Raw genomic sequence first — 23151 nt, forward strand, 5'->3', positions numbered from 1 at the left:
AGTGTCAATGACGGTAGCCATGGAGGAACGGAGTCATCTAACCATATCTGGATGAGGGATATTCTTTCAAAATAACACCAACAGGTTTTGTCGATCGGATCTCAAGTCTTCCAGCCTCTTGTAGAGTTCAGGCATGGGGGGGGGGGAGAGTTTCTTCTCTCCTGACCTCCTGCTCTCCCTGGCATCTCTCAGACCACTCCCCATTTGGGAGCCCTTCAGGAGAAGGAAGAGCTGCATCATTTGTCAGAGCTCTACAAAATTATCTGTTGTTCAGTTTCCAGCTCCCAATCACCATTTCTTCTTTTGTTCTGCTTCCATTTGTGTTCCTGGCGTTCTGTCCCACCTTTTATCTTTGTGCCTGTGGCTCCATGCCACTAACTTTAACTAAAGTTGCCACTTATAAGTCACGTAGAGTAGACACCTAATTCATCAACATACTTAAGCCTTTGTGTCTAATTTTTTTCTCCCACTGTTTCCAAAGGGCCTCAAGTTTCCAGGGCTCCACAGCTTTGCACCAGATAAGCCTGGAGGCATACTGATGATGGATCTTAAAGACGAGAAACCGAGGGCGCTGGAGTTGAGAGTCAGCTGGGGCTTTGATTTGGCTTCATTTAACCCACATGGCATTAGCACTTTCATAGATGACGGTAAGAGTTGATGAGCTGCCAAGGTGAAGAAGCACATAGAGGTTCATCGATGGCTGTGGGAAATAGCACACCCACACACCTACCCAACACCCACCCACCCACACACACACCCATTGGAAGGAGACAATGACCTCATGAAACAAGCCTGTGTTCTTCCTACCAACGGCTCATTCATATGCCTCCTAAGAGGGTTCAAATATCTAACAGTTAACAACCAAAAGTCTTAGATTTCCAGACTTATTCGTATGGCTGTGATCACTGGATTAAAAAGAACTAGATCTCCAAATGAGTCTATGAATGCATTAGGCATGAATTCTGTATATAGAGTATGGAGCACTCCCATCTTACAGGTCAGGGGTCCAGTGATCAGCACTAACACTGGGTCAATGGTAATGGGAAGGGCCAGCAAGAAGAATGATCTGTTAGGGCAGTGAACAGCTTGTATCTTCAACCTTCCCATGCCCATGCTATTGAAATGTCAGTAGCGCCTGCCCGCCGGTCCTGTGTATGTGTCTTATAACGTAGTTCTGTCCTTCTCATTCTTTAGATGATACAGTTTATCTCTTTGTTGTAAACCACCCACAATTCAAGAGTACAGTGGAAATTTTTAAATTTCAAGAAGAAGAAAATTCTCTGTTGCACCTGAAAACAATTAAACACGAGCTCCTTCCAAGGTACGTATTTCCCTCCTTGTTCTTATTTGCCTGGCTATCTCTGGCATTTCTATGTGCATATGTAGATGTGCATGCGTGCGTGTGTGCACGCTCGAGTGTGTGTGTGTGTGTGTGTGTGTGTGTGTGTGTGTGTGTGTGTGATGTATAAAGTCTAGAATGCTCTGTAATTTGAGACTTTTTAAGCCATGCTGCCATAGGTAAAAATTCTATATAATGACATTTTCTTTCCTTTTTAACTAAAACTTGTGTGGTTCCCTGTGCAAGATATGCACAATGTCAAACAGGTCAACATTCCAGCCTGGATAGGAAGGGATTCAAGACACCCCACACCTTGCTGAGAATCTGTTGGCAGTTGGTCACTGATGGACGTGGAAGTATAGTTTTACTTCAGGGGATAGCCTCTAATAGGCTGAGTGTGCACCAGTGGATGGTCACACACCGTGGTATTCAGGCAGTACTAATTTTGTAAGAATCAAGATGTATGTGATATGTAAAGGAATGTTATGTTTATATTTGAGCCTCATCTACATGAGAGATCTCATTATGTTTTTGCAAACATCAAAAACACTTCTAATCTCCCAAGGATTTTTGATAAAGAACACTCAACATTCTCTCTCTCTCTCTCTCTCTCTCTCTCTCTCTCTCGTGTGTGTGTGTGTGTGTGTGTGTGTGTGTGTGTATGTGTGTGTGTGTATAGTTTCCCTGTAGATCAGAATGATGCCACTCTTTATAATGATTAGTGTCCTGAGCAAACTTTCTTGAGAAATGATGAAACGCCAGACTTCAGGGTGACATTCCCCAGGACCGGTTTGATAAACCCTACCATTTTTTCATGGCTGTCACCCTCATTTCAGATAACTTAGCAGTCAAATACTGGCCTTTCTCGGAGGAGCAGCTTGTCTTCTGGGAGGCTTACATGCTTTATACAAAGCACACGCATGATTGCTGGAGGTCAATATCCCTGCAAAATTGAGCATCCTCATTGGAAGGGGACTGTTACTAGAAAAATGGCAAGACTGGGGAGTCTATAACCACAGGAGACTCACAGATCCACCCCCTCCCCCCAGCCCAGCTTGCACTATGCTCCTGCTTTAAGTTTGAACTTGATAGATATTTTTTAATCTTTACTTCCCTATCTAGGTTATAAGCATGTAATGTCCAATCATTCTTTCCCCAAATGCACTTCATAATAAATAAGAGCACGAATACCAATCAGGCAGTTTCTAAATTGTGGAGCTTTTTCAGGAAAAAAAAAAAAAAGTAAGAGAAAGAAAATGCCTCCCTTGTAGCTCTGGATTTTTTCATTTGACAGAGAAGAAAGCATCTCTTTCAGAAATTTTTGCATAAGATAATTGAAATTTCAATTTAATAACACCTTTGCATAGCCGGCAAGAAACGGTAATTGTTTTTAGCATATCAGTCTCTCACTTGAAGCGCTGGTCTCTGACCATTTCATCATCTGTCTCTCTGCGAGTGTTTATTGGATGCTTGTTCATTCCCAGCTTGGCAGCTTTGTGAGGCAGGTAGAAATTGAACAGTCAACCTTCGTTTGACTAATGACTAAGCAAGGGGCCTCAGGAAAGTCCAGCTGCAGAATAAACGAGGTAGGGATAGATGTGACTGACAGCCTAATGACAGTCAGGCTTAGGCCAACAGCTACCTCTTTATAGGTAGCTGTTGAAGCCCAGAATGCTGTGTCAGAAAACATGCATTTAGCTGGGCATGATGGCACACACAAGGAACACCAGGACTTGGGTGATAGAGTGGCCAGGAGAGCCAGCCTACCTTACCCTATAGGAGACCCTGAGCCAAAAAAAGGTATTAATAAAGAAAAAAATTAAATATAAATTTATTTATTCATTTATTTATTTATTTATTTATTTATTTATCGAGACAAGGCCTCATTGTGAAGCCCTGGTTGAGCTTAAACTCAAGTTCCTCTACTTCCCATGTTCTGGAATTACATGTGTGTCACTGCACCTGGCTAGATCTCTTCCCTTCCCTAAAGGATCCTGCCACGATTGCCAGAGGCCCTGCCCTCTAGTTCTGTGGTACTGTGTATAACTGTTCTCTTCCAGTTGCCATCATAGTACATTGCCTCTGGTTCTGAGTCATTATAGCTTCCTTTTTCTTGGGGGTAGGGGGTTGAAAACTTCCCCAAATTTCAAATCCCTGCTGTGGAAAGCTTGTGAACATTATTCTAATCTTTTACATGGAGTCCATAGGCTTGGATTTCCTCTCCCATGGTATTTTTTTTCTCTTGCAGTGTGAATGACATCATAGCTGTTGGGCCCACCCACTTCTACGCCACCAATGACCACTACTTCTCAGACCCTTTCTTGAAGTATTTGGAGACATACTTGAACCTACACTGGGCAAATGTTGTTTACTACAGTCCAGAAGAAGTTAAGCTGGTGGCAGAAGGATTCGATTCTGCCAACGGGATCAATATTTCACCTGATAAAAAGTATACAGCCCTTCCCCTGGTAGCTCTACTTTTAAATAAATTGTCCCCAAAAGCCAAATCCCTTTGGTTTTACTATACCAATTTTAATTTTATATATAACAATATAGTTTGCATATTAAGTAACACTATAATCGAATGATTTGACATTTTAAATATAAGACAAAAAAGAAATATTCCAGGTTTGAAAATTCCTCCTTCAATACAAAATTTAAATTATTAATTAATGTCGTTCTATTGACTATATCATCCCATCATAAGGATGATTCTAAACTGACTTAACCATTTCTCTGTTGATGGCTATGTAACTTGCTTATTTATTGTCTGTCCAAAACCACTTCATGCCTCTCGTGTACCACCACAATACATCCCGTTACTATTTTAAAATAAGAAGTCTTGAAGACATCATTAAAGCATCATGGTTACACTTTGGACTTACCCAGGAAAAATGCCGTTACTTCACTGTGACTCTCCATTGTTTGAATACTTGTGTAAGAATTCTGTAGAATGACGCCTGTGCACAGGCTCATTTGCATCCTTTTCATAGTAGCCAATCTATGTTGCCCAATTGTTTACCAAAAGTTCTCTCCTATTCTTATGTGTACAATCACAACTTAGAAGAAAGGGTTTTTAATTTGGGGGTTGTTTTCCAGCATTACTGCATTGAACAAGTTAAACTACCATAATTATAATGGGCTGTGAATTTGACATTCTTTGACAAATCAAGCGTTCTCATTTTGTGATTATTATATGTAAGTACACTGTAGCTGTTTTTAGACCTCCAGAAGAGGGAGTCAGATCTCATTATGGATGGTTGTGAGCCACCATGTGGTTGCTGGGATTTGAACTCTGGACCTTCAGAAGAGCAGTCGGGTGCTCTAACCCACTGAGCTATCTCACCAGCCCCCTCATTTTGTGATTAAAAATCTGTCTTCACCAATTTAGTACAGAAAACAAATATAGATCATTCAAACCATCTCCAGCTGGCGCAGTCAAAGCTCTGTTTTCTCCACCTCTGATATGCTGTGTTTGTTGCAGCTTGCTTTCAGCCCGCCTCCATCTTTTGAACTCCAGCCACTGTGGTCTTTGTGGGGATGATTCTGCCATCCGCATCTCTGGCTCTAGGCATCCACCACAGCACCAGGTGGAAAAACCATCCCCAGTCACTGTTAGTCACAGCCAGCCCTTTGATATCAGATTATTTCTTTCTTCTGAGCATTCTGTAGAGTCCAGGTCCCTGTCAGACCAAGGGAGGAAAGGTCTGGACTGTCATAGAGTTGCTCCTCACTCCTGTTTCTGTTTCCACACTTCCCATAAGACAACTCGCTCTTTACGCTGCTGACGCCCCTCTGTAGCTCACACCGCTTTGCCCTGTCTCACTGGCTTTCAGAAAGCTTCGTCCTCCTGTTTTGTACAAGTGTTCCCTCCTTTGATGGTCTGTCAGCCCCCTGACATTTCTTCAGTCTCTAGAATTGAGCTGTTTTTCTTGGTGCTGTTGACTCAGGTGTTCATGAGCACAAACCAGTTTGAACTGGTCAATGTGTTGGAAATGTTTGCAGAGCCAAGTTATGTCCCTGTCCTGTGTGTAGCTTACACAGTCTGGTATTCTGGTCTACTTCAGGGAGACTGCTCAGTGAGACAGTTGCCATCTGATAGCGAGTTCCAGTTTCAGCCTCACTCACTGCCCCTTAGGTATAGACATGCAACTCTGGATTCATATTTATCTTAAGACTCTTTATGTATTAATATTTTACTTTAATACACATTAAGAAATATCTAAAGTTTTTCATGCTATATAACTCAATATGTACATGATAAAATATTAAATTATATAGTGTAAGGTAAAAGCTTTTTCTTTCAAAACAAACTCTTTTGGTTATTTCAGCGGCAAATATTATGAACTTCATATTCAATTGATTTTTTTTTACAAACCCTTTGAAAACCAATTTAATAACTCCACAATTGTTAGAATAACACTAAACTGATTTTGAAAGTTTATTATTATTTTTTTTAATAAAACTTGACCTTTATCAAGCACTCCTTCAGGGCATCTCATACTCCTGGGCAGGTTTTAGGACCTTCTCTTTTCTGCTGTATTAAGACATCTCTGTTGACAGAAAATGCTAACTAGAGTCTTTTCTGAACAGGTATGTCTACGTTGCTGACATACTGGCCCATGAAATCCATGTTTTGGAAAAACAACCTAATATGAATTTAACTCAACTAAAGGTAAATATTTAGTTTTCTGTGTAGATGTGAATGGATTGGCCTTTGCAGTATTGTAATGAAGCTAACTATAACAATATCACCCAAAAACCACAGCATAGGGGCCAGACAAGGCAGCCAGTCTGTGTTCTTAGGTGGCACCCTTCCAACAAGACAAAGCTGGCAGTTGTCACTAGGATGGTCAATGACTGCAGCCTGCAGTGGATTGAGTGATATTGGCAACGGATTTAGGACTGTTCTATGATGTATTGATGACATCTAATGAATCCCAATAAGACTTTTTCATAGTTGAAAAGAAATAGTTGAATCTTCAAGTGAAGATTTATGAACATTCAGTTTTTTTCAATAATAAATGAAGATAGAAACTGAGTTGCCCACCATTATTATTTTCTGCCAACAAACACATATTTTAGGGTGATTAAGAATTTCCTCTCTTGCTTTGATGCACTTCCTTGAGCTAAATGATCATTGGGCATCTTTTAAGGCAAAAGGAGTGCATTATTATTATCATATGAACAGATGGATCACACCAAGTTTTCTTATGTTCAGGGAAGATGAAAAATGACTTCAAGCCAGTTCATTAAATTTATTTTAAACGATATTGGTGTCAGAAGGGCAGGTGCAGGGAGACGGATGTAATGGCCCCACATGCATAAAGGAAAGGCTTGCTCTAAATTACTTAATCAGGTTGCTGGCATCATTTAGACATTGACATGATTTCTTCCTAAGGTTCTGCAGTTGGGCACGTTGGTGGACAATTTATCTATTGATCCTTCCTCGGGCGACATCTGGGTCGGCTGTCACCCTAATGGACAGAGGCTCTTCGTGTACCACCCGAACCATCCTCCCGCGTCAGAGGTTCTTCTATTTTGAGTTTTTCCACCTCAATTATTCAAGTCCTTTGAACTAATAATGGAATAAACTGCCACGAGGATGATTTGTTAGATCTTTTAAACCAATAATACAATAAACCTGGGAGGTAGTTTTATAATTGCTTTAAGCCAATAATTGGCAGAATGTTACATTGCTCAAATGCTTGGAGAAAAGTAATCTTTTGATGTATTAAATTATGGTGGGAACTAGTCAAAAGTAATTTTTACAAAGACACAGGCCCTGTTCACTTTCATGTGGTATGCTGGCAATCTTAAAACGACAGCTCAGCACATGACATGAGCTTTGTGCCCGGTGAAATAGTGTCAAAGCGGGCACAGTGGTGGGAGCCTATTTCTATTAATGTTGAATTGCTGTAATCACACAAAATCCTGTGTTGGCATGGCTGACTAGGTGCTTTAAAAAGGCCGTTTTGTTTTTTGACTGTTGGAGGAAGTACTTTAAGCATTAAGGAGATTGGTAACCGCTGTTTGTAGCAGCATGCCTTCTTAATCATGTGTCATTGGTGAGCGCAGGGATTATTGGTGCTTGAGTGGTATGGGTGTGTGGGTGCTTTATTAATATGTTGTGTCTCCTGGGTAGGTCCTCCGCATTCAGAACATTCTATCCGAGAAGCCATCGGTGACAACGGTGTATATCAACAACGGGTCTGTCCTCCAGGGAAGTTCTGTGGCGACCATATATGATAGGAAACTTCTCGTAGGCACTTTATACCAGAAAGCCTTGTACTGTGAACTCTAAATTGTATTTTTGGCATGCAAGTGCAATAGGTTGTAACAAAATAATCTTTTGATTAAGGGCCAATTCTGAGGGAATTTAACCATCAGTACTGACCTAGTAACATACCACATTCGTAGTTCCTTTTATTTCAATAAGGAAAGGCCTTGCAATTCTGATGCACCTTTAGCATCAAAAGAAAAGGAACTATATTATTGGCTTTGTGTGTGTGTGTGTGTGTGTGTGTGTGTGTTTGTGTGTGTGTGTTTGTTTTCTGCTGATCCAGGGAGAAAGAAGAAAGCTGCTTTTCCATGAAGTGAAAGCAGTTTGCACAGAGGGGCTTCCCCTCCATGTCTCCACCACGTAAGAGTCCACTGAAGCAGGGAGTATGGTAAACAGGTCAGCGGCCTCGGTCCCCAGGCTGTGCCTGCTGAGCTTGTGCAGGACTACTGATAGATAACACTTGGATGTTTTCTACATCCGGCTTTGTTTACTGATTTACAAGTTAGAAATGGATTCAGGACTAACCAAAATCCGGGCACTTGTTTGTGTTTAATTCCCAAGGGAGATCCTCTGGAGAGGGTGAGGAGGGAAGTGACTCCTAGGGCATTCGGTTAGACAGGAATCAATGGCCATGTTAATTTCTCATGAAAGCTCTATGTAAAGGGGCTCTTTATTGGAAAAATAAAATAAAACAACAGAATACTGTAGCTCAGCTTATTTGTTTGTTTGTTTGTTTATTCTTTCATTTGAAACAGAATCTCAGTATGTACCTCTGACTGGCCTGGAACTTGCTGTGTAGGCCAAGGTGGCCTCTAACCCACAGAGGCCTCCCTACCTATGTCACAGTCAACCTTCCAATGTTCAATTCTTAAGGTATCTTTCATAGGTTCTGTTCCTAAATACAATTCAGTTTTTGACACAAAGAGGCAATAAAGGCTTAGAGCTGGCGTCTTACTTCTTACCTGCTCAGTGAACAGAATTATGTCCAGAAGCCAGGACAGAAGTGGTCAGATGTCTGACCTGTCTGGTTTGCAGCCACTACAGTAAGACAGGGTCAAGATGCCAAAATCAGTGGAAGAACATTTCTTGCCACCCTGCCTCCCAAAGCCTCCTTGGGTCCTGAAGAGAGAAATTAATGTATTTCTTTCTGCTGTCACTGTGTATTTTTCTAATTAAAATTTTATTATAAAGGACTTCCCCATCAGTCATCTCTCAACCACCGTCTTCTGGAAGCCTTTTGTTTCATTTTCCCTCATCTTCCTCCTTCCCTTTAAGATGCCTGGATGTTAGTTATCAAATGTCCAGCAATTGAGAAGTGGTACCTTCATTATTTCACTTAATCTTAATTGCAGCCTGGCGGGAGTACGTGTCAATATTGCATTGTTGTTAACATTTCACAGCCGGTCAAGGTCACACACCTCCTCAGGGTGAATATCAATCTGTTTGTAATGCCAGACCCCGTGCCATTAGCAATCCCATGAAGCTATTGCCATAGAGACAGTTCTTCATAGTTACCCTGTCCCTGTGGTAAGTAGTGTGTTCTGGGGGCGGGGGGTGCTGTGTGTGTATTGAAGATACTAATTTGAGTTCTACGTTTTGCTGTATAATTTCATGGATTTCAGATGGAAACTTCGGAAGTATTCTTAAGCCTGGGCTCTGGTTCATTTATATATTTACATATTTCTGTTACTTATTATTTTTGATTTTTCAGTTTATTCAGTTAAGAATGAATAGGGACTATATTTCAGGCCAAGGAATTAATGCTTCTTGCTGCTTCAATATCTAAGGAGAACTTGTTAGGTCACAGATGAATAAGGCAGGATTAAATAGTGTTTACCTAAGGATACAATCCAAGAAGGGGATGGTTTTGGTTTTAGAGGAGGATAACAATGGCTGTCTAAAAAGACACCTTCACAGGAAATGGCAGAGTACAATTAGGTAAAAGTGAAGTTGCTTTCTGTTTATTACATTTATTCAGAATTTTGTTTGTGGAAAAGGGGGTATGAATTAATAAACACTTATTATTCTTGCTTATCTTATTACATGAATTAATAAACACTTATTATTGTATGAATTAATAAACACTTATTATTATTGCTTATCTTAGGCAAGCAGGAGAGGTTTTTTAGTAAGTCCTGATTTGGGGGTACTAATGGGTATGAGAGATTGCTTTTATCAACTCCAAATATAATGTGTGTTTATTTATGACGACCGTTTTATGATCAAATGCGGACAGAAAGGATTGGGTGATGATTAAGTCATCATTGCCCAAAACAACAGAAACCACAGATGGGATTTGGCACTCCTAAGGGATAGACTGGAGCGCTTTCTCTCTCTCTCTCTCTCTCTCTCTCTCTCTCTCTCTCTCTCTCTCTCTGTGTGTGTGTCTGTGTGTCTGTGTGTCTGTGTGTGTCTCTGTGTGTGTGTTTATATACATGTGCCCACAGACAAAGGCAGAGGTTAGGGAAAGACATTCAAGTGTCTTCCTCGATTGCTCTCCATTGTATTGCCTTAAGAGCTTTCTGGGCACGCCCAGCTTTTAAGTGGGGTTGGAGATTTCAACTCAGATCCTCTTGTAAACACTCTGACCCGCCCAGCCATCTCTCCAGCCCTTAGTTTTCTTCCTCTTTCCTTTCATCAAACCTCCAGAGGGAACAGGAAAATCAAGTCATCTATGTGGTATTCCTTTCATATTTTTTATTTGTTTGTCTTGGCATGGGTTAAGCATTCCTGATAACTACTCTAAAGAAGGCCCTCCCGCTAGAGTCTCATTTGCTCAGTCAGTCCTGTCTTCAATCAAGCACCTGCTGAACACTGCACAAAAAAAGCAGTGGAGAACTTATGGCCCCTCCCCCACCTCACCAGCTTTCCTATAGCTTCTTACACTTTTCATTACTGATACAATTTTTAGGTAAGAATCTGTACATGGGAGAAGAGGATGCCTGTGTGTCTGTTCACATTAATACCCTCTTGCTTTTTGCTCTTAAGTTTCAAAAGTTTTCTTCCAATGTGTTTAAGTTTCACTCTCTTATTACAAGTGATTTTAAACACTCTTAGCTGGGGTGTGGGGTGGGGTGCACTCTTTACTTTCAGCACTCTGGAGGCAGAGGTAGGGGGCTTTCTGTGAGTTCCAGGCTAGTCAGGGATATACAATGAAACATTATCTGAATTAATCAATTATAAAATATCCTCTTAGATATATAAGGGGAGTTGTATGATGATTCATTGAATTTTCTGGTCTTTAGTTTTTCTTAAAGACATGGGCCCCTTTTTCCATTGGTTGGGTGCAATTATCTTACAGCTGCTTGTTGGGTCTTTCGGGGGCAGTCATGCTAGGTCCCTCTTTGTGAGCGCCCCTTAGCCTCAGTAATAGTGTCAGTCCTTAGAACTTACCCTTGAGCTTAGATCCCACTTTGGGCCTGTCTCTGAACCATTTTTTCCTCAGGCTCCTCTCCATTTCCATCCCTGCAGTTCTTTCAGACAGGAACAATTATGGGTCAAAGATGTGACTATGGGATGACAACCCCATCCCTCACTTGATGTCCTGCCTTCCTGCTGGACCCCTGATGTTGAATTAGGGAAGGTTGAAAGAAGTTGAGGAGAAGGGAGATCCTGTAGAAGGACCAGCAGTCTCAATTAATCTGGATCCCCAAGATCTCTCAAACACTGTACTACCAAGTAGACAGCATACACCAGCTGATATGAGGCCCCCAACACACATACAGAGGACTTCCAGGTCTGTGTTCTTTCAGAGATGATGCACCTAACCCTCAAGAGCCTGAAGGCCCCAGGGAGTTTAGAGGTCAGGTGGAGTGGGGGGTGGGGGCATCCACGTGGAGACGGGGTGGGGTGGGGTGGAGGTGTGGGATGTGGAGTAGTCGGAGGGTGGATGGGGCAGGGAGCAGGGAATGAAATATGGAGTATAAAAAATAAAAATAAAATAAAATGTAAAAAACCATTATGAGCCCTTTTCTTATGAATAGGAATTATTTTCTATTAGGATATTATTCTAATAGGATACTTTATACATGTGGTGCCCATGTATAGCAGGTATACATGGGCACCACATGTATACAGTATCCATGGAGACAAAAAAACACAAAAAATCAACAACAGTAACAACAAAACAAACAAAGAAACAAAAGACAAATCCCATCAGATTTGTCCCTGGCCTGCCTGGAGTTACAGAGGGTGGTAAGCTGCCGTTGTTTGGTGCTGAGAATCAAACCTGGGTCCTGTGCAGTAGCACTCAGTATTCATGACTGCTGAACCGTCATTGCAGCCTTGGGATTCTGTACATGTAAAAAAATATACATTTTTTCCATTGCTAACTTTTAATAATAAAATTTTCAGGTATTTTAGTTTTATAGTTTGCAGTATTAGACAGCGGAACTCAGGAACCCATGCATGCAGGAAAGCACTCCATTTGTGGCCCGTGCTCCCAGATCTGTGATTCTTAGAGTTTGCTAGCTCAAGGAATTGTGCCGCTCAGTGGGTAGGTGGGGGGAGCACCCTCAGGGAGGAAGAGGGGAGTAAGGAGAGGGCAGACGTGGGATGGGGCGGTTAACAGGGAAGTGGGATATCATTTGAGATGTCAACGAATAGAATGATTAATAAAATAAAAAGAGAGAGAAAGGAAGGAAGCTCACTACAACAGAAAAGAACAGAGAGCAAAATCAAAGTTTCAGGAACCCCAGGGAAATGTTGCTCCCCTCAAGTCCCGAAGCTTCCCTTAAAAAACAACCCAGCATCTCCCTAGAGTATCTAACCCGGGTCTGGCTTTGGGCATTCGGTCTTCCTGTCCTAACCTGCTTCGTGCTCAGCTGCTTTCTACAAGGTGATGCTCCAAATCCATAACATTGAAAAGCATGCAGCGGCATACTGACCTCCCAGTAATACTTTTGTAGGTGACACCTCTGATGAGTGGGTCATGAAAAAGTGTCAGACATTTCTGGGAGTTGAGTCAGAACTTGTGGCATAGGGAGCTCTACACCCTGCCCTCAGATCCTGCTAAAGGCCGCATGATCCTGTGTTCCACAAAGATGGATAAATTCATTGACTGTTGATTGTTTTACTTCCAAGTCGCTTTCACTTGCTTCTTTATCCTATAAACATCCTCAGGTCCTAGCCTCAGAGATGTGGGTTCAAGACCTGGGTCAGGCGTTTCTAGGTTTCACTAGCTTGAGAATAAATTCTTGAAAGATTTACGAGATTGGCACACAGGAGAGTAGGCAAAATGAGGTTTGCCTGATACCAAGGTATTTCTTGAGGAACAACTAATATGATATTTTCTGAAACCTAGGTCCTACTGCAAGAGCTGAAATATGCTTTACCTATGCCAAGTCATTTGCCCATCACCCAATATTTTATTTAGGTATATTCTATACACCAAGGGCTACCTTCTTCTTAATATCCTTAGTCCTATAAAATCTTCCTATTTAAAAAAAAAAAAAAGTTCTCTTTTTAAACTGAATTCTGCTGCTGCTACCTCCTATTAGTAACTAAAAAGAGATGATCCTTGAAGGCGCAATGTTCCCTAAACTCAAGTGTCTGACCACCTTCAGTCTCTCCAACAGTATTGTTTATCTGAAAGGAAAATTTGCTCTTCATTGGAAAGACCTGAAGTTCACAGAAGAGTAAGACTTTCCCATAAAAACGATATATTGTTGTTGTTGATGATGTTGTTATTATCATTATTATTACTAATATTATTACATTCTGCTCATCCTCCAGATTGCCAGACAGATGGACTTGTCTACCACCCTGAAGGCACCAGGAAGTTCTGAGCCAAAGTTCAGAGCTCCGGTTCCTCGAGAAGGATGAGCCAAAGGGCTTGTCTTTCAGTATTTTCTTCTTCAGGGTGTGTATGGAGCAATTTCTCCTCTTACATGCAGCCTGCCAGAACTCTGAAGCTTTAATCTATGAACTCTGGATTCCCAGGCAGCTCTCCCACATCAGTCCACTGGAGAAGCTGAGGTTAATTGAGTTCTGTGACTTTAAGAAACAAACTTTCCACACCGTGAAGATTCCAGCTTGTGAGTTCAAACCTGAATGGTCCAGAGTTTAGCTGACCTTAGCCTAGGCAGAAATATGTTCTTGAACCGCTTGCCTGGAGAGCCAGCCTTAGAATCCGCACCTTAAAGTGGCTTTGAACCATCGCTAATAAAGGTGGACTTGAATCAGAAGCGCAAAACCCCCCTTTTGAAACTCAAGTAGACAAGTGGCTTTGAGCCCTCCATGTGGAGGTGGCCTTGAGCCTTGGAGCAGGAGAGAGCAAAACTTTCAAGACTATTAGGAAGGGACAGCACAACTGCCAGGAGGGTGCAGGCAGGCGGGGCACAAGGGACCGATCAGTGGGCGGGACCCTGCGTCCGCGCACCGGAGCGGCAGCAGTCTTCCTGCTTTTTGCCCAAGGCACCCAGACACCATGGGGAAGCTTGTGGCGCTGACCTTGCTGGGAGCCTGTCTGGCCTTAATAGGGGAAAGACTTCTGAATTTTAGGTGAGTAGGCATCTCCATGGAGATGTCTTCAGCTCTCTTTCCTTTCTAGTCTACGTCAGGGACCACCTGCTTCCAACTTCCTAGCGTGCAGAAAGGAGCAGTTTTGGAACCTCAGTTCTTAGTGACCTTCTCCTTGAGACTCATTCACTGGCAAAGGGGACAGCTGCGTGCCTTTCTAGGCTGCCAGGGTAGGAAAGCCCACGTTTGATTTCTGAAGGTTGGGTACCTTTTCCAGGTCTTCTGCTACATTGCCTTTGTGAAAGACCAAGTCATTTGGAAGTGTTGGACTTGGGGGAGGGGATCAGACTTGCCGCTGGGTGTTTATAGCTGACTCAGACACTGAAAGTGCGGGCCATTCCAGAAGCAATGCCACATTGGAAGGTGAGCCAGGAAACAGGGAAGAGAGCTGAACCCCGCGGACAGGAACTGACTTGAAGGGTAGTTGACTTTTTGAAGTAGAAGATCCGGCAGGGAAACCATCCCGGAATTACTGTCTCAAACTCAGTTTGATCTGAAAGATTTTTTTTTAAAGATGGGTTCTTCTCTCTCCCCTCCTCCCCCTTATTGCTACTTGGGGCTAAGACCTCTGCTTGTCATCCAGTTGTTTTTATTCTTTCTCTGAGGAGAGACTAGTCTCAGAGGTTCACTGCTGCAATCTGTTCAGACACTGATGTCTGTTGGCAACGCTTTCTAGTCCAGCTTGAGAGTGCTCATTGTCACGCCTGCTCCCCAAACAACAAATGGCAGAATCTTCAAGTAGTAAACTTAAGAGTGGTACAGCTAGGGAGACTAACACTGGCCTCCCCACCCCCAAGAATTAAAACCGTACCTCTAAAGGGTAATTTTTATAAATGATCAAAAGATAAATCTTCCTTCAGTCTTCTTGAATACAGTTCAATTAATATTTTAAATTCTACCTAGTATTTAGAAGACTATTTTGTGCAAGGTAAGAGTACTGTGCTGAAAAGCACGTTGGCTAATGCCTTTAGTAGTGTCAGGTCCATACGGTACCTTTGCTAAAATAAGTCAGCATAAGCTTAGTTGAAATGAGGAAGTTAGAGCTAAAGTTATCAGTTCAGCTCCTTGGAGACCTCAGAGAAATTTGGAATTTTTTTCTCCCTACTGGAGGAAGGAGGTCAAAAGAAATCAAGAAAATATGAAAGGGGTAAGTACAGATTCATATTAGGTAATAGTTAAGAATATGATGTAATGCTGTTTGTGTTTGTTTGTTTTTTGTAATGCTGTTTTGTTCCTTTAAATGAAGAATAGTGTTCGGTTCTGCCTAGCATTAAGTGGGGTCTTATATTTCGTATAGAATTCTACTTTATTCTTTCAGCAATAACTGTGAAGTTAGCTTCTGTAGGCACAGTGGTTATATGAGACATATTATGTAACTATAACCCAGAGGTGTTGCCTACAGATCTGTTAAGGCATCCATGAAAGGCAGTACCATAATTGTCACATTAGGAAAGTGACTGAAAGACCTCCCTGCCTGTTTCAAATGTCTACTTGGGATGAGTGCTTTGACCTCCATGTTGCTTTCTTCCTGTTGATTTTTATCTTCTACAGAGAGCGAGTTAGTACAACTCGAGAAATAAAGTCCACAGAACCACAGAACTGCCACCTGATTGAGGGCCTCGGTAAGTACATGGCAGGACCAAGAAGAGGGAGCAGAATTTCTTGGTTATCATTTCCCTGAGTCTACTAAATTATTTAATTCTCTATTACTTCTTGGTGTGGCTTCTGCACAAAGAGTTTTTTTTTTTTTTTTTTTCAGAATACCCCCATGTATGTATAGTCTCCACAGAGCTTCCACAGACCAGCGTCTAGTTGGCTTTTCTCAGTATGTCTCCTTAAGGGCATTTCTCCATCATGTAGTGAATTTCATTTACTATTTCTTCTTTGCCAACTCCCTCTCCCTCTCTCCCCTCTCCCTCTCTCCCCTCTCCCCTTCCACTCTCCCCTCTCCCCCTCTCCCCTCTTCCCTGTCCACCCTCTCCTCTCCCCCTCCCCCTCTCCCTTTTTCCTCTCCCCCCCCCTCTCCATCTCCTCTCCCCTCTCCACCCTCCCCTCTCCCTCTCTCCCCCTCTCTACCCACCCCTCTCCACCCTCCCCTCTTCCTCTCTCCCCTCCTCTCTTTATCTCTCCCCTCTTTCTCTCTCCCCCCTCCTCGCTTTATCTCTCCCCTCTTCCTCTCTCCCCTCTCTCCCCTCTTCCCCTCTCTCCTCTCTCCCCTCCCCTCTCCCCTCTTCTTGGCAATGTTGGATTCAAGTATCCTCTCCTGCATCATTTTCTGGTAGGCACTTCTTCAGACTTAAAACCTACCTAGCTGTCTCTCAAAATTACTAATCTCAACGCCGCAGCCAGACCTCCAGCCTCACCAACTGGACGTCTCCTCTCCCGGTCCACGAGGCCAGTTTTGATTATTTAGATTCAGACTTAACTGGCATGGACCTCACACCCCTGACACTGCTTCTCCGGTACAGCTTGGCTCTTACACCCTTCCCTGCAGTGAGGCCCACCATCCTCTGGAGGCGCGGTTTCCTCTTTGCCCCTCCCTCCTGCTCCCACAGGAGACTGGTGGGCAGCAGTCTCCTCTGTGCCCACAGACCTCACCTACTCGGCCCTGCAACTGTGTTTACTTGGGTTGCAAGCCTCCAGTTTTACTACTAGAAGATAAAATGGCAATCCAGCCAGAATGTATGCTCACTGTCCATCCGGGGACTAGGAATGCGCTTCTCCGTCTTTCTCATCTTCCCTATGACATTTTCTCCCCCTCTGTTGAGCACTGCAGTAAGCCTCAGATTCTTCTCTTGTCCTCATGCTCACAGCATGCTGAAAACTCAGTTTGGTTCCACGCCTACCACACAGTTTATTTCTGAGCTGGTGTTCTCTTTCATTATCAGATTGTAAACGCCCCAGGGTCAAAGACTTTATTTATTGGTATGAGATAAGACAGCTTATGTTGTGATGTGAATTTGTGTTTTATTTTTTCTTGTTATATATACTTTTTATATAAAAGCAAAAAAAATAGTCCCTTCATTTTGGTTTTCTATTCTTTTACCTCCTACCATGTCCCCCCCCCCCCCTTTTTTTTTTTTTTTGTATGCTTTGATTTTTGAGGCAGTCTTTCAAGAATTTCAGGCTGGCTTTGAACCCATTACTTACCCCAAAATGAACTTGAGCTTCTCTTCCTCTTGCCTCCACTTCCTAAGTGCTGAGGACAAAGGGGTGCTCTATAGCGTCCTTGTGTGGTGGGGGTGGGTAGGACCTCTGGCTTAGGTTCTACCAACCGAGCTACATCCGCAGCCCTGTTCCGGGCATGTAGAAATGGTTTGTGAGAGACACTGGAGAAGATGCACTTAGGACGGAGGGCAATGAGAGGAGCATCCCAAAGTCGGCCAGTGCACCTGCGGCACACCTCTTCGATGGCAGTCAGCTGGTTAGCGCCCGGAAAAAGCTCAGAAAGACTGCGGAAGGGCTGCAGAGGAGGAGAGTGAGTTCACCATGGATGAAGTGTTAGCATCCTTGAAGCGTGGTAGCTTTCATCTGAAAAAGGTTGAACAGCGGACTCTGCCTCCTTTTCCTGATGAAGATGATAGTAATAATATTTTGGCGCAGATAAGGAAAGGGGTAAAGTTGAAGAAGGTTCAGAAGGAAGTTTTGAGAGAATCCTTCACACTTCTGCCTGATACCGACCCTTTGACACGGAGTATCCACGAAGCTCTAAGAAGAATCAAAGAAGCATCCCCAGAGTCAGAGGATGAGGAAGAGGCTGTGCCTTGCACAGACTGGGAGAACTAGCAGGTGACTTAAGAGAGAAGAAAAATACCCATGGATGAAGACTGGCTGTGGTTCCTTTGGGGAAAAATCTAAGCTCTAGGTCCCACAATTGGATTCCGTTATGTCCTGAGTATATTGAGAAAGTGGTATGAAAAAGGAAGCACAGACAGGAGGTTACTACTGTCCAGTCCCTCTCATTGATAGTGCAATGTTCCCGACTGCAGAGAACAAGCCTCCTGGAGATGGCTGTTTCTTCCCTACCCCTCCTCCCCATCTGCCCAGTCATAATCTCATAGTGGCCAGTCCCATCGCTAATGAATTTGAAGAACACTGGGTTGGCAGAGGTCTGCTGTACTGCTACTTTGGGATTCATCTTTCCGTGGACTGAGAAGATTCATGCTGAAGCACAGCATCTTTCACGTCAGCTTGTAGAAACAGAGAGACAGGCTACAGAAGACATTGATCGAGGTGGTTACGGTCAGGAATTAAAACATGAATATTTTTGACAATGGAGGTTGTGACCCACAGGTTGAGACCCACTGATCTAGAGAGTAGCAGCCACACACACTGCGTGCTTATCTCTCAAGACATGAGCCTGTCAAGCTGTTTAGGGAAATATTTACATTACAGGATCTTTTGATGTCTACTGTAATTCTCAAATTATATAAGTTAGCTAAATTTGAGAAACTAAAGCTACAGTTAATACTGTAAGCCATGGGTCAATGTCTTGATTACTCAAATAGTTTAATAGGCTTAGACGAGATGGAAAAAACAAAAAACCCACGTCATCTTTTGCATCTGTCACATGTTTGTATTTTATGTTTGAAGAACTGAAGCTGTTAGAATGACTGCAGTCCATTTGTTAATAAAACAATGCTGATGATTACATACAAACAAAACACAACTACAACCAAACCATGAAGTGTCAAAGGTGTGGGCCCACAAGTGTGATGCTAACTTTATTGCAAGCTCCTGTTCTAGCCTCACAGATCTATAAAGCTCATGTGGCTCTCTGTGCTTTGCATGGAGGACACTGATTGCGTGAGCTAAGAAGACATTAGTCATGAGCCCTAAGTATTTGATGGTCGAGGCTTTTATGTAGCAATGGAGCGGTACTGAAGGACTGTAAGTGGAGCACAGCAGACACATAGCCAAAGAAAGTTCTTTTTGTTTCTTTACAACCAGACAGGTGAGCACATGCCTCTGTGTGTGTGTGTGTATGTGTGTGTGTATGTGTGTGTGTGTGTGTGTGTGCATGTGTGTGTGGATGTGGATGTGTGTGTGTGTGTTTGGTTTACTGGAGCTCACACCCAGAGCCTCATGCATACTTAGGCAAGCACCCTACACCTAAGCTGTAAGTGTAGCTTTTTCTTTTCAACTTGTGGTTTTGTTCCGTAGCTCAGGCTAGTCCTGAAAGGAAGCCTTGAGCTCAGGCATGTCCTGACTTAATCTTCTTGCCCAGGCCCTGGGTGATGCTGGGATTGCAGGCCTAACTTACCAGCCCCAGCTGAAATCAAACTTTTGAAGATAATTCATCAGTGGGAAAAAAAAGGACCTCTTTCTTTTTGTATGTTTATTTTTCTTTCCCCCTCCTTGTCTTCTCCTCCTCTGATTTTATCCACATACAGTCTTGCTATGTAGCCATGGCTGGCCCTCACCTCATGGCAGTCCTCCTGCCTTGTGTTCCCAAGGCTGAGATGTTAAGTGTGCATCACAGGTTTCTTACAGGAAGGATTGACAGGACAACCATTCTTCTCCCTTCCTTGCTTTCTCCCTTCTGTACTAACTTTTCCCTTCCCCAAGCCTATGTGGATTGAGAACTATATAACAAGGACGTCGTGTGGCATCTCTTGGCATCTAGGCAGAGCTACACTTGAAATAATGTGTGGGCCCACTGAATGCGGGATTTCTGCAGGCAGGGTTATCAAGTTCGCAGTATTGGATTTGGTAGTTTTCAGCTTTTCCTTCTTTCTGCGCCTTCCCAGTCTCTAAGATGCACTGCTGCTCCATAGTAAAGTCCATTTATTTACTCAGCTGACAGTCAGAAACTTCCTCCCAAGGTATGAAATAATAATAATAACATATAGAAGTTTCTGGAGTGACACTGTCTTGAGGTATTTACAGGGAATGATTGGAGAAAGGAGGAACTTATCGAACTGATGGCAAGTCCTAGTAGGGTTGATTAGATGGAACATTATAGGTTCTGAGAGAAAGAGAGAGAGAGGTAGCTGAGAGTTTTGACCATAGCTGGGTATAGACTGGCAGGATGGAGAGAAGGGAGAACTCAGAAAACAGGACCCCGGACCTCTCACTTCCACTGCTTTCCCTGCTGTTGAGATGCCTGGGACTTGTCCTGTAGATTCCATGTACTCAAGGGTGTGGGTGGTGGGGTAGAATGCCGTCAGTCCTGTTGATGCTGCTTTTACACCTCGTAGAGCAAAGCACCAGCTTCTATGTGCTCTGGTGCAGTGGCGTGGTGGGAGGGAGGGCAATAAAAAACACAGGACCCCTGAACACTGCATGTTAGGGCAGGGTGATGCTGATATGGGAGCTATGTAAAAATGGCATTTGGAGAGAAAAGGAGACAAATCAGAGATCTCACAACTCAGAATGTCTTGTATAGAGGTTGATCGAGAAGCTAAACCACAGTGTGTGCTATGACATGATTAATATCCTTTAAGTTGGAAATACTGTAAGTCAAAACTACGTTTCATACTCCTAACTCACAGAGCATTCCTAGGAACATCTCTAGGGAGGACATCTTTCTCCCCATGACAGGAAGCAGCCCCTGCTTACATGGCTCAGGCCGCACGGAGAACTGTGGAGATCGGAAGTCAGAACCGAGGGTGAGGTTTCTCCTGAATGCATTTTCATTTTCCTGTCATTGGAAAGGTGAAACCTCCTAATCACATCACTGTAAACTGGACATCTGTACTCAGAGATTATGTTCATAGCATTTATTTCTAAGATGAGACAACGTTCAAACTGCTAACACGGTTACCTCTTAAGTTAAACAGGTTGCATCCGGATTGTCTACAATGAAAAGCCAGATAATGTGTCCAATACATAGATACAACATGGAATAAAACCAGACCTTGTTCCTAGGAAGTTTTCAGGCTAATAGCCAATTAACAAGCAAGATACAGAGCACTGTGAAAAATGTCATGTTGGAGTTACCCACAGGCAAAAATATTTGCATATAAAGATGAATGCTAAATCCATGAAAGCTTTGACAAGCTGAAGCAATGGCCTCATGCCCAGTAGCACATTAGGGGTGAGGATAGTGTGAGGAAAGGCTAAACCAGGTGAGAGAGAGAGAGAGAGAGAGAGAGAGAGAGAGAGAGAGAGAGAGAGAGAGAGAGAGAATCTATGTGTGTGTATGTGTGTGTGTATATCTGTGTGTATCTATCTCTCTCTCTCTGTATATATATATAATGAATAAATCTAGCAGGCTTCCACTACTCAAGGAAGCACCAATACATACCTAGAATGTATCCAGGAGGGCAGGATAAAAGGGAACTGAGCCTGGGCCAAAATATGAATAGATTTGGAACTATACAAGGAGCATGAGATTTGTACAACTAGCTCTAGCAGGCCTTTAGAGGCCTTTAAAGTCGGGGTGGGGGGATGATAGGGTCAGCTTAGCAGTTTAGAAAGACGTAAGCACAGACCATGGGCTATGGAACAGGCTGGACTATTAGGAACCTATTGTAGAAACCCAGGAGAACATAAAAGACAAGTAAGTGAAAGTTTGGGGGATGAAAGGGTAGGAGGTGACAAAGATAGCTCCATGTTCCTTGCTCTGAGAACCTGAGGATAGAAGTTGCCATTCATTGTCGTTGAAAGATGGAAAAGATAAAGTAAGGAAATGTCCAGATCTGTTTGGAGCCTGTTGAACATGAGAAACCAGGTGGGTTGTTCAGCCCTGGGTGACCGTAGGAGTCTCAACTTGCAAGAAGGACTTGATGCAGATCAGAGAATCGAGAGTAAGTGGGTGGCAACTGAAAGCACAGGACCGACTGGGCTGTTGTTTGCTCTGCCTTGAGATACAAGGTGAGGGCAGACAGACTTTATTCTATATTCAGAGCAGAGTGAGAGATAAAGGCAACAGGAAACCAAGAAGGGGTGATCAGAGCAGTGGGAGAAATATCAAACAGGTAGCCACCCTGTGACGCTGAATGACTGTATTTCACGTGTGGGTTTTCCCAGCGTGTATTTCACTCCATATGGAAATAGCATCAAGCTTTTCAAGCCATCTGGGCATCGTAGATAGGTAAAGCTTGATGAACAAAAATGCCCAGGGGATGGGAAGCTCCGTTTGATTGTAGTTTTCACATTACTAGCTGGGCATTAGTTTCTCTCTCATCTCCTGCCCTCAGCACCTCTTGCTCACCCTTCTATTGGTTCAAACTTAGCTTTTCTTTGGCTTTTGTCCTGATTTTCTTTTCCACATCCACCCATATTCTCTCCCAGTTGCTTAGTGACAACCTGGCAATCCATTTCCCCAGGTAACCATTTCCCACGTGTTCCAATTATTGTGGCTCTGTAACAGACAGCCCCACACCTAGTGACACTGAACAGTAAGTTAGGACGTAGTGACACACAGCTGTAATTCTAGCATTCGTGGGGCTGAGGCAGGAGGATCAAGAGTCTAAGGTCCTTCTAGGCTACCTAGGGAAACCCTGTCTCACGTCAGACAAGAAAATCCTAGTTGTTTTTCTTACAATGTTGGCTGGGCTTAGTGAAGAAAGTCCAGCTGTTCCATTCACAATACCAAAGATGACTCACAGTTTGGTAATAAGCCACCTGGGAGCCCATATCTTTTCTCCCCATCTTTTTTGTTCTTTACATCCCTCACTTTGTAGCTTTGAATAACCCATCTTGTGTATTTTACTTCAGGGCACATCCTTGAGAGAGTGGAGGAGGGAGAGAGAGAAGGAGGTAGAGGAGGAAAAGAAGGAACACAAAAAGGAAGAGACAGAGAGAGAGACTACATCAGAGCAGCTATGGCTATGACATTTAGCCTCTAAAGTCACATGGCATTGTGTTTACCCCACTTCATTGTCAAGACAATATCAAAGTTCCCTCAGGTTTTTGGGAAGAGAATTTAGTCCTTGCCTCACTGTGGAAGAGTGTGGAAGATCACATGAGCTGGTGGGGTGGAGCATGGGGCTGGGCTCTGATGTTTATTTAGCCATATTTGATAACCATCGCCTCCAGAATCAGCCCCTCTCCCATGTCTTAC

General features: G+C 43.1%; 2 protein-coding genes across 2 annotated transcripts in view; both read left to right on the plus strand.

Annotated features, from left to right (window-relative positions):
* Pon2 (paraoxonase 2) overlaps positions 1-8334 on the plus strand; it is a 33735-nt gene extending 25401 nt beyond the window's left edge. The window contains exons 4-9 of the mRNA XM_021164502.2: positions 482-647; positions 1195-1321; positions 3588-3788; positions 5933-6014; positions 6741-6869; positions 7485-8334. Coding sequence (XP_021020161.2) covers positions 482-647; positions 1195-1321; positions 3588-3788; positions 5933-6014; positions 6741-6869; positions 7485-7643 — 864 coding nt within the window. The 3' untranslated portion in view covers positions 7644-8334. The remainder of the gene's footprint in view (positions 1-481; positions 648-1194; positions 1322-3587; positions 3789-5932; positions 6015-6740; positions 6870-7484) is intronic.
* A 5655-nt stretch (positions 8335-13989) lies between these two features.
* The window catches only part of Pon3 (paraoxonase 3), a 29193-nt gene continuing 20031 nt past the window's right edge, over positions 13990-23151 (plus strand). Inside the window, exons 1-2 of the mRNA XM_021164664.3 lie at positions 13990-14123; positions 15693-15763. Coding sequence (XP_021020323.1) covers positions 14050-14123; positions 15693-15763 — 145 coding nt within the window. The 5' untranslated portion in view covers positions 13990-14049. The remainder of the gene's footprint in view (positions 14124-15692; positions 15764-23151) is intronic.

The sequence above is a fragment of the Mus caroli genome, unplaced genomic scaffold (genome assembly GCF_978045245.1).
Source record: "Mus caroli unplaced genomic scaffold, Mus_caroli_1 scaffold_7, whole genome shotgun sequence".
NCBI classification, from domain to species: domain Eukaryota; kingdom Metazoa; phylum Chordata; class Mammalia; order Rodentia; family Muridae; genus Mus; species Mus caroli.